The following is a 12,161-nucleotide window of genomic DNA, read 5'->3' as shown; positions in this document are numbered from 1 at the left end:
ATATACCTTAACATCAAGGTTTCAATTGTTAATACAAGATAACAACACTGATTTGCATGAACTAACTTTTTTTAAATGTCTTATTTGAACTAACAATATTATTATTAATCTTTGTTAATAATCTTAACTTTATTTAATAAAACTCCAACTGTTCATTGCTATTTAACAGATACAACTTTTATTTTTAACAATGTATTAGTAAATGTTCATGTTTAACAAATGTAGGTAACTAATGTTATTAACAAATGGAAAGTTTTACCAACATTTTTGTATAGGAAAAGAAAAATTGTTCTTTGACATTTGGTTCAGTAATGGGTCAGCTGTTTAATAATAGACCCTTTTTCACAGACTGTGAAATCCTGCATAGTTTTTTATATTTACATTTAAAAAAAATAAATAAAAATAAACGTATATACATTTATAATATGCTTAGTATTATATTACGTTTACATCAAATGACAAAAAACTAGTTGCGAGGCTATTGGAGTGATGGTAAAAATGACATCTTTCTCTCTTCTGACTGCCGTTATCAATTGCTTTCTATTTTTTTTTCCTCTTTTTGAAAGTTGTGAAAACACTGTTGGAGTTTTTCTTTTGCTATTTGAGTAAATGGAAACACAAACAATATATATTTAATGTATTCTCTCATTCACCGATAGAATTGTACCCAACTATGACGACTTCCGCTTCTGAGAAGCCCGTAAATGTGAAAAGGGTCTATGAGGGAGGTTTAATTACTGGCTTTATTTTAAAATACAAAATACCAGTAACGTCAAAATATTTTACAGTACTATTCAAAATGTTATGGTCTGTAAGATATTTTTTAATGTTTCTGAAAGAAGTCTTTTATGCCTACCAAGAATTTATCAAAAACAAAGAAAAACAGTAATATTGTAAAACGACATTATTTCAGTTTAAAATAACTGTGATGGAAAAACTGTAGCAGCCATTACATATTGTACTGATACATGTGATACATTTTTTCAGGATTCTTTGCTAAAATTGCTTCAGTAGAACAGCATTTGAAACAGAAATCTTTACTGCCACTTTTGATCCATTTAATGCATTCTTGCTAAATAAAAGTTTTTGTTTTTTTTTTGTTTTTTTTTAAATCTTACTTTTGAAGGGTAGTATAGTTAATTATGTTAATTATGCAAAGTTATGTATTGCTGTGGAACTACTATTCATTTATTCTGTTCATCCTGCACCAACTGTCTTTATTCTGTAGAACATAAAATAAGATAATTTGATGAAATGTCTCAGTGTTTGTTGTTGTCATTTTTATTCATATAATGAATGTCAATAGGACAAATAGAGAAAGGTATTTCTACATCAGGCATCGATTATGACTTCACAATTTGCCTGCTTCCCACTATGATTTAGGGTTGCACCTAAGGTGGCTATATAGGGAAATTTTCGATTTGGGACTTGGGACCTCAGGATGGTTTGTGTATTTTGTAGTGGTGGTAATTTGTAGGGATACATCTGGTCCAATACCAAAAATTTGACCAAGTATAATGAACCTTGAATCATCTTGGAGAGAGCTGTAACCAAACACAACACGCAGTTTGAATGGAGAATGACTGACAGTTGCAGCGGAGAGAAGAGTTTATGTGAACTTGACTTAATATGTGAACAACTTAAATATTCATCTGTACCTCACATTAAACTATGGAATGGCTTCAGAACACTTGGAATATAGTGCAAGAAAACTTTATGGTGCTTTATAATGATGTTGTGCCTTTTGTGGGGCTTAACACACAAAAAAGTATACGCACAATATCGGATTTGGATTGGTCTCCTCTGAGAAAAAAGAATGGCAGTATTGGAGCAGGTAACGATACTGATTTTCATATCAGCTCATCCCTAGTATGCCCCTCATCCCCATTTGTGTGGCAAATTAAATAAATATTCATAATGTATTTTACTTCTATACTTATTTAAACATTTTATTTTTTCAAAATTGTTCTGAAGCAAAACTCACTTGAGCAACAAGTGCAGTAGGGTAGACACAATTATCCTTGATCTTCAATACGTGTGAGGGACTGAGGTTAAAACAGGATTCTCACACAGGATTGCGCTCATACAGCAAATACTGCACTCCATAACAAACTCATTCAGAAAGCCTCTGCCTAAGTTCTGTTTGTGTCTGGGTTAATGGAAGCAGCCATTCCCAGCTGCGGCATACATGAAATGAAACCTGTGGGAACCACAGCAGCAGTATAAGATCAACATCAAGCTATGTTTAAATTAGGTGCAGTAAGTGATTTCTGAGAAACACTGTTGATATTTGAAACACACCCCTGCTCCACCCCCAAAATGGACAAAAGTGCAATGCAAGAGAGGATGTCGTCTCATTATAGCTGAAGCGAAGCAAAATAATGCTTCCTGAAAAATAAAGCGAAGATGGCAAACGAATGACAATAAAGAACAAAAAATAAACATACAGTACAGAAGAGTATATCCAAGCAAGAGTTAGTTGTTAGTCTCTAGCAGCACAGCAGCTCCAAACAATGATACTCAAAACTGTCCTGTTATTATAGCTAATATTACAACAGCAGCATATCTTGGTTCTGTGAAACATAGCATACCTGTGGTTTTCTTTGCACATCACATTATGCATAAAAAGAGAAAAATTTACATTTTGAAATTTTGGCAGAAATATTAAATTAAATTAGTAAATTATAGGGTAACACTTTAGAATACCGTTTCTTACTGCATAACTAATAAGGAATTACTGAAGATCTAATAGCTAAATTTTCATTAACACTTAGGTCACTACTGTTAACTAAGCAAGATGTGTTAACTAATCAGAATGTAATAGAATTTTATGATTATGTTAAGTAACAGTTAGCTAATCAATAACTAATGAATTCTGTCATAGCTCCCGAAGAACTACTATTGATTATCTACTAATTAATGTTCAAGAAGTAGCCTAACTACTAATGATCAGAAAATGACTCACTTTCAAAATTACTTGAGTAAAATTACAACTATTTTGTACTTTGTTACAGTCCACCACTTATTATTATTATGGGAATTACATATGCATTTATATGCTGCATAATATGCTGCACATCCCAAAAAGACTCATTACTACAAATTGTTAAGAATTTTCTTCTGTATGGTAAAAAAAAAACTACTTGCTTTAATTACATGCTTGTGTGCACGTTCTGTAAGAAATCAGCTTCAGAAAGGAACCCCACCCCCACTGCCTTGCCATAACTATCCAACTTACCACAGATATAAAATGATTTATTTATTTATCATTTTTATCATTTTTGTCATTTTATTAGTCATTTTTGGGTTATTTTTTCAGTGTTGGGTCAGAATTATGTGGTAATTATTTATTAATTACTAATGGGTTCCTTAAATCTTCACTTTACAATACTGTTTCAGGTTCTAAGTAGGCTAATTCCCTGCAGAATTATCTAATAATTCTTTATTAATTACTAATAGGTTCCCTGTATTTTCACTTTTCTTCAGTCATTGCCTTACATACTGGAATTCACTTAAAAGTAATGTGATATACTGAGGAAAATAGACACACTTACGGTACTATATATGAAATATAAAACCTACTCTGAGGTAAGTTGGCTATGGCAATTATAGTATACATTTTAAACTATAATAACCTTGATACCTTTCTTAATACTGCCACTGAGGGACTCTGAATAAAAACATTATATTGAATATTGCTGCAAAGTCTATATCAAATGTTCCAATATAGCAAATGCCTTGTATTTCTCACACCGATTTCAAAGGTCACTGGTCTACAGAATCATTACGGTTTGACAAGCTCTAGCTGACAAACAAAAAATAAATGGTGCACATCTATTGGCTGCCTATAGCACTGCTCTCTTATTTATCGTTTCAGTTTCGCTTTCAGAAAAAAGTTAACTTTCAAGTTCTCTGAAGTCACACCCTACAGACACGCCATTTTGCACTTTGAGCTGCTACGACAAATAATCAGGAAATGAATTCAACTCTTCAGCTGAAAGAACCTGCAACATAGTGTGTCCGTCTCTGTTGTTCATATGCAGTGAAATGGCAGAAGCCAATATTTCAGTGGGACAGGATGAGTTCATGTGTCCAGTGTGTCTGGATCTACTGAAGAATCCAGTGACCATTCCTTGTGGACACAGTTACTGTATGAGCTGTATTACCGGCTGCTGGAATCAGGATGATCAGAAGGGAGTTTACAGATGCCCTCAGTGCAGACAGACCTTCACTCCAAGACCTGCTTTAGGTAAAAACACCATTTTGGCTGAAATGGTGGAGAAACTGAAGAAGACTAAACTCCAAGCTGCTGTTCCTGCTGAATCTGGAGATGTGGAGTGTGACATCTGCACTGGAAGAAAACACAAAGCCGTCAAGTCCTGTCTGGTGTGTCTGGAATCTTACTGTCAGACTCATTATGAACGTCATGAAGAATTTCGCTCAAGAAAGCCACACAAAGTGATCGATGCCACTGGACGACTCCAGCAGATGATCTGTCCTCAACACGGTAAACAACTAGAAATCTACTGCCGCACTGACCAGCGCTGTATTTGTTACCTGTGTACAATGGATAAACACAAAAAACATGAAACTGTAAGAGTTACAGAAGAGATTACTAAGAAACAGGTATAAATCAAATTCCATTACTTATTTTGCATTAAAAAAAAAAAAATTTCACATATGTAAAATGTAAAAGCTGCTTCACTCTTTCTGGGTTAAGAATATTAAAAATAAATAAAAAGAACCAAGAGGCACTTTTTAGATAACAATAAAGATAGATTATAGGTTATCATTATATTTTATTACAAAAAGGATGTGACAGTGTGTTTTTAAATCAGCATGTGTAGATTAAAGCTATATTTTAGGAGTGTAGTCATTACATTTCAATACTGGTTTTCAGTTTTTAGTAGGCTAAGACTTGTATATTTTATCATTACATATGAAGTCAGTTAAGTGATTTAGTGATTCAAAAATAATTATCTGTTAGAGCATTTTTTAGCAATTTCTTTGTTTAACAGAAACATCTGGAACAAACACAAAAAAACTTCCAAAACAGAATCCAGCAGAGAGAGAAAGATCTCCAGGAGCTGAAAGAGGTTGTGCAGACTCATAAGGTGAGTTTTCTACATGTCAACTCTGTTCCAATCAGTGATGAGCCACGTGGCAACAAGATACACACTCCATGTGCAACAGCAGTAAGAGCTGACTGTGATGTGTGTCCTAACAGCGCTCCACGCAGGCAGAAGTAAAGAACAGTGAGAGGATCTTTACTGAGTTGATCCGCTTCATTGTGAGAAGCCGCTCTACGGTGACACAACTGATCGAATCTCGGGAAAAGACTGTAGTGAGATCAACTGAAAAACTCATGAAGCAAATGAAGCAGGAGATTGATGACCTGAAGAGACAAGATGCTGAAATTAAGCAGCTTTCACACACAGAGCATCACATCCTTTTCCTACAGGTAGTAGAACAGGATAGTGATATAAATGCTGGATGGTTGATATCCTGTCTGCTGAGTTACTTTTTGTCTTTATTTTATGACTGTTGTTTGTCTGCAGAGTTTCAGGTATTTCCCATTTCCCCCCAAATCTACAAAATATTTCAAGACTGCCAGCAATACTCATATACATTATGATGATGTTAGAAAATCTGTCTCTCTGCTACAAAAGAAAGTTGAGGATTTTTGCAAAGAGACAATGGGAAAGATATCTAGTAGAGGTAAAGAACTGCTGATGTTCAAATATTAGATGCGCATCATGTAACATATAGATGTGATTGTTATAAAATTTAACAATTTAAATTACTGTTGGTTTCCATAGTGAGATACACTGGGGTCGATTACTCATCTGAGGAGGAAGAGGATGATGAGGAAGATGAGGATGATGATGAGGAGGAGGAGGATGAGGAGGAAGATGAGGATGATGAGGAAGATGAGGATGATGAGGAAGATGAGGATGATGAGGAAGATGAGGATGAGGAGGATGATGAGGAAGAGGAGGAAGATGAGGATGATGAGGAAGATGATGATGAGAACGAGGAAGACTTACAATGTAAGGGTTACTAATAAAATGCACACACACAATGTATGATTGATTCCCAAACTTCTTTTGTCAGCAGGACCTCTTTGAATTAATATTCACTTGAAGTTCCCCCTGATTTAATAAGTTAGTAGTTAATAATTTAACAACATATTTGCATTATCACAGTCTGTCAAGGTGTTGCAGGATGCCATGTTGACTGCATTACCCACTAACCTGTCTGCTCAATAAGCATACTTAAGGGGTTCTAGCAAGGGTCCAATAATATTCTTCGGGTGGACCAATACCAGGCTCTCAAATGACTTCATGACCACTGACATTAAGTCATTCAGTCCTGTGATCTTTGGATTATTTGGGATGGGGATGATGGTGAAGCATTTGAACCAGGAAAGGACTTTGCACTGCTCCAGAGATCTGTTGAAGATCTGGGTGAAGATGGGTGAAAGCTAGTCTGCACAGACTATCAGACAGGTGGATGAGACACTGTTTGGACCAAGAGCTTTCCTAATCTTCTGTCTTGTATTCGGTGATGTCTTTATGTCTTTTCCACACTGATAACTGAAAACTTTCAGCTTTTCAGAGTAGCTTCTCTTAGCTTCTTACCAGTGCTCTGAAACTGGCATGGATGTCACAGTATTGGTGAGCTCATCCGGATCAGTGGCTGCAGCCAAAACACTCAATCAGTGGATTCAAAACAGTCTTGTAGATCTTTCTCTACTTCATAGGTGCATCTCTTTACAGTCCTTACTGCAGGCTTGGCAGATTTAAGTTTCTGCCTGTAGGTCAGGAGAAGATGAACTAGGCAGTGATCAGAGAGTCCAAAAGCTGCTCTGGGAACTGAACAATATACGTTCTTTATTGTGGTGTAGTAGTGGTAAAGAATGTTTCTGTCTCTGGTGGGGCATGTAATGTCCTCTCTGTATTTGGGCAGCTCAAGGGACAGGTTTGCTCTGTTAAAGTCCCAGAGAATAATATCAGAGTCTGGATGTTGTTGCTCCATGTTGTTTTTTTCCACTTTGCATAGACTTGAGGAGGAATGCTCTAAATAGCTGGAGGCCTGGCAGATGTAATCTACTGTCCAGAATAGATTAGTTATCCAGGTTTCTATGTAGCACAAAGTAGTAGAGCTGGAAATGTCCTTATTTGTCCAGGTGAGGAGAGGAATTTCACTGAATAATTCACAATAGGGTCTTAAAGCCAAACTGTCAAAGCTTTACAAACATGTTAACACATTTCACTTATTTGCATCTTCTGGAGCATCTATTTAGAACCACCACTTTGACTAAAATGTCCAGAGAAATGTCTAAGTTGTAAAAAAAAAGAAAAAAGAAAAAAAAGGTAGGTGCGAACTGCCTGAAGCAGTTCATCTCCTGTAAATGTTATGGGGAAAAAGTTATTAAAGACAGGACAAACAAACAATTAAAAAAAAAAAAAAACAGGAGCTCCACAAACCGAGAACTTATGGAACATCTTAGTGTTTTTTTTGTTTTGTTTTTTTTGTTTTTTTTTTACAAATATGTACCTTTGCTTGACTAAATGTTTAACTTTAGACCATGAACTTTTCTCCACAGTGTCACAGTCATTGTCCAGGTTATTCAGAAAACCAGGGTCACAGCTCAGACCCTACACAACATTAGAGTCACAGTCCAGGAGCTTCAGAGAGCCAGGGTCACAGCTCAGACCCTCCACAACATTAGAGTCACGGCCCAGGAGCTTCAGAGATCCAGGGTCACAGCTCAGACCCTCCACATTTGTACAGTCACGGTCCAGGAGCTTCAGAGAGCCAGGGTCACAGCTCAGGCCCTTCACAATAGTAGAGTCACGGTCCAGGAGCTTCAGAGAGCCACGGTCACAGCTCAGACCCTTCACAATAGTAGAGTCACTGTCCAGGTTATTCAGAAAACCAGGGTCACAGCCCAGAACCTACACAACATTAGAGTCACAGTCCAGGAGCTTCAGAGATCCAGGGTCATAGCCAAGACCCTCCACAATATTAGTCAAGGTCCAGGAGCTTCAGAGATCCAGGGTTACAGCCCAGACCCTCCACAATATTAGTCAAGGTCCAGGAGCTTCAGAGTTCAAGGGTCAAAGCTAAGATCCTCCACACATTAGAGTCACAGTCCAGGAGCTTCAGAGATCCAGGGTCACAGCTCAGGCCCTTCACAATAGTAGAGTCACTGTCCAGGTTATTCAGAAAACCAGGGTCACAGCCCAGACCCTCCACCCATTAGAGTCACAGTCCAGGAGCTTCAGAGATCCAGGGTCATAGCCAAGACCCTCCACAATATTAGTCAAGGTCCAGGAGCTTCAGAGATCCAGGGTTACAGCCCAGACCCTCCACAATATTAGTCAAGGTCCAGGAGCTTCAGAGTTCAAGGGTCAAAGCTAAGATCCTCCACACATTAGAGTCACAGTCCAGGAGCTTCAGAGATCCAGGGTCACAGCCCAGACCCTCCACACATTAGAGTCACAGTCCAGAAGCATCAGAGACCCAGAGTCACAGCCCAGACCCTCCACACATTAGAGTCCAGTCATGGAGCTTCAGAGAGCCACGGTCACAGCTCAGACCCTCCACAATAGTAGAGTCACGGTCCAGGAGCTTCAGAGATCCAGGGTTACAGCCCAGACCCTCCACAATAGTAGAGTCATGGTCCAGGAGCTTCAGAGAGCCAGGGTCACAGCCCAGACCCTCCACACATTAGAGTCCAGTCATGGAGCTTCAGAGATCCAGGGTCACAGCCCAGACCCTCCACAATATTAGTCAAGGTCCAGGAGCTTCAGAGTTCAAGGGTCAAAGCTAAGACCCTCCACACATTAGAGTCACAGTCCAGGAGCTTCAGAGATCCAGGGTCACAGCCCAGACCCTCCACACATTAGAGTCACAGTCCAGAAGCATCAGAGACCCAGAGTCACACCTGCCCAATTCTGTTCCTGGAGATCTATTGACCTGCAGAGTTCAGATCCAACCTGATCCAATACACCTGTCTGTAATTATCAAGTGCAACCAATCTGCCCTCTGATGCAGCCTGAATCAATCACATGGTGATCAATCAATCATATTTGACTGCACTGACACTATTGGATGAGAACTTAGAGAACTTAGTTGGATGATGACATCTGGGCTGTAATTCGGGAACACATCGAAGGAAACCAAAACCAATAACCAATTAACATATGAATAAGACAGCTTGGAGGCATGGCACACAGCATGCTGATCTGTGCTGTGACTCTCCTACAGCTCATGCTGAATTGAGCAGTGCCATTGAATTTTTTAATTGTAGTGTCTGTGCTCTAACTGAACTAAATTATTTTTATTACTAAAACAACAGTGGGGGCGGTGCCGCGGTGGGCAAGTTGTCAGTGTACGGCTGAACACTATATGTAACACCAGTAACACCAACTATCACGGCAAGCTTAACACACACATGTTGGGTTTTTATGAGGACATTCCATAAACAATTATTTTTATACTGTACAAACTTTATATTCTATCCCCTAACCCTAAAACTTTCTGCATTTTTATATTTTCAAAAATAAATATATAAAAGTAGTATGATTATTATAAGCTGTTTTCCTCATGGGGACCAAAAAATTTCCCCACTAGGACAAGGATTTCAGATATTGCCATGTTTGTGGGGGCATATTGTCCCCATAATGTAGGAACACCTGAACAAAACAAACACCTTTACAGTTAGTTCATGACTTTCCCAGCAGTCTGGAGGAAAAAAATACAGGATCCAAACATGCAGGACTTATCCCTCTTGACAGGACACAAGAATGCCTCTAATTCCAGAATACAAATAAGACACACACAGGACAAAAGGACAGACATCTTCTCGGTCTTGCTTTAAAGCAAACATCCAATGAGTGTGCCAGTATGCCAGGGGAGATAATGAGAGTGACAAGTAAAAAATAAAAAAAATTTGCAAACAGTCTCTGTGGTTGTGGTTTAGCATGGCGGAAAACCAAATCCCACTTACCAAATCATTTAAATTGGGGAAATGATAAATATCTAACAGATTTGGATTTTCACTTAATGTAAAAAAAAAAAAAAAAAGTACATTTTGAAATTGTCAAAATATTAAATAAAACTTGAAAAGTTAAGTGTGTTCTGTTTTATTTTAGTGGAACCAAGTGATTTTTTTTTATTAACGTTTTGTATTAATTATGATCATTTATTAAACTAAATGGAAATTAAAACTATTTTTAAAAGATCAGTAACACACTATTAAGTTTTTGCTTTTATTTGTCTCAGTAGTGCCTTGGTTGTAGACTAATATCCCATATTTGTTGTTATATTGTTTTGTTTACTTGTTTTGTGTTTCACGCTGTCCATGAGGGGGCGACCTTCTCCATGTAGATTGAAATACACCACTTTTTAGAAGCCAATATGCATTAACTTTACATGTGATGTTAGTGAAGATAATTTTAATTATATTTCTCAAAAGTGCAGTTCATGTATCACATTTTTTTAATTACTAAAAACTATACACCTATACAGACAGAAAACTTATCAACAAGCACAATATTCAGCTTGATCCAGTGCACAAATCTGGCACTTGAGAGTCTAAGGGAGTGAGTTGGACAGTCTTTACAGAGGATGTAAATGAAGACTTAATGCAACAGTTAGAGCCACACACATTCACCTTGTTAAAAGAGTAATTCACAGCACAAGATAGAAAAAACACCCACACATCTTCTCTGTGATCTTGTTGTGGTCTTGCTTCTTCCGTATTGCTCAGATTGACACTGATGAGCTTGTTTTAATGAATGAGTGTGTGCTGGAGGTGTGTGTGTGTGTGTGTACTGTTTTGTATTCTGTTCAGGTCTCAGTCGCCAACAGCCAATCTATATTTAGCCTTGCACGTGAGGCAGCAGGAAACAGGAGGGTAATGCTGCTCTAAAAATATCCCCCATTCCTATCGCTTCATCCTTTTCTCCATCACACTTCTCTAGAACTTTTCATTGTCAATCTTTCACGTACTTTCCCCCACATTCTTTTTATTTAATCATTTCACATTAACTTCACGAATACATTAATTTTCTATTTTTTCCCTTTATCATTATTTGCCCTTTGTTATCATTGTACTGATTTTCATCTAACTCAGTTTAGTTTAATTTGTAGTTCTCAAAACCTGCTGAGCTGCCTTGCTGCTTTTAATTGTAAAGGCCAATGAATCCAGAATTGATTCACGATTTAATTTTTACCATTCCTTTAAAAATTATATAAATTGTTCCATATTTTACCATTATAAGACATTCAGACATGAACGGAGCACTGTTTTCATGTACCATCCAAGGTAAGCACAGTTGTGGCTTAAAAAAAAAGCCAATTGGTACACCAAAATCAAACCAACCATCTATTAAATTTACCTGCAGCCACATTTACCCTGTTATGACACATCTGAAGGTCATGAGGGACTTTACCTTAATGTTCTCCAGTGAATTAAATAAATGAATGATGAATGAATGATGCCACTTCAGGTATGCTAACGCTACTTCATTGAAATTCATACAAATATCATTAGCTACGCTAATCACGATTAGCATCTCACTTTAACAACTTTGATGAAGCATTTCAAAAATACACATACAGAGATGCATCTTCTGCATCTCTGCATCTCTTCTGCAAAAAGTGCCATATAGCACTAAAAGTGGTTCTTAGCTCGTAATCACAGGGGAACCACTTTTGGTGCTATGTAGCACCATATCTTTAAAGGTGTTCTGCAGCACCTTTGTCAAACGATGCTGTAGAACCCATAAGAGGTGCCATATCGCATTTTATTTCTTCAACAAAAATGGTGCTAAACAGCACCAACAGTGGTTCTTTGGCTCATAAAGAACCTTTAAAGGGGCTTTCTTTGTACGTCAGTGGTGCTATATAGCACCTTAACCACCCCAAAGAACCGCTGAAGAACCATACAGAGCTTTAACCGGTTCTGTATGCAGTAGCAATGCTATATAGCACCTCATTACATATATTATATATATCTTCCAAGGGGTTTTTTCCCTCCTAGGACTTTTTTCCCAGTGTTAGCACGCTGGGTTTTTCTCCTAGGGGTTTTTTTCCACCCCTGGGAGTCACCACATTGGCTTAATGAGCACCATCTTGAATGTTACATA

At 37.6% G+C, this 12,161-nt stretch overlaps 1 protein-coding gene across 1 annotated transcript; it reads left to right on the top strand.

Annotated features, from left to right (window-relative positions):
- The first annotated feature begins 3,938 nt into the window (after positions 1-3,938).
- On the top strand, positions 3,939-10,142 carry LOC125279125 (glutamic acid-rich protein-like). The gene is made up of 5 exons (XM_048208645.1): positions 3,939-4,626; positions 5,019-5,114; positions 5,228-5,461; positions 5,559-5,718; positions 5,820-10,142. The coding sequence occupies exons 1-5, from the start codon at positions 4,048-4,050 to the stop codon at positions 6,062-6,064; spliced, it is 1,314 nt and encodes a 437-aa protein (XP_048064602.1). The 5' UTR covers positions 3,939-4,047; the 3' UTR covers positions 6,065-10,142.
- The last annotated feature ends 2,019 nt before the right edge of the window (positions 10,143-12,161 follow it).

This window comes from Megalobrama amblycephala, linkage group LG11 (assembly GCF_018812025.1).
Source record: "Megalobrama amblycephala isolate DHTTF-2021 linkage group LG11, ASM1881202v1, whole genome shotgun sequence".
NCBI lineage: Eukaryota > Metazoa > Chordata > Actinopteri > Cypriniformes > Xenocyprididae > Megalobrama > Megalobrama amblycephala.
The sequence above is the reverse complement of the archived record's forward strand: the minus strand, read 5'-3'. Positions and strand labels throughout refer to the sequence as shown.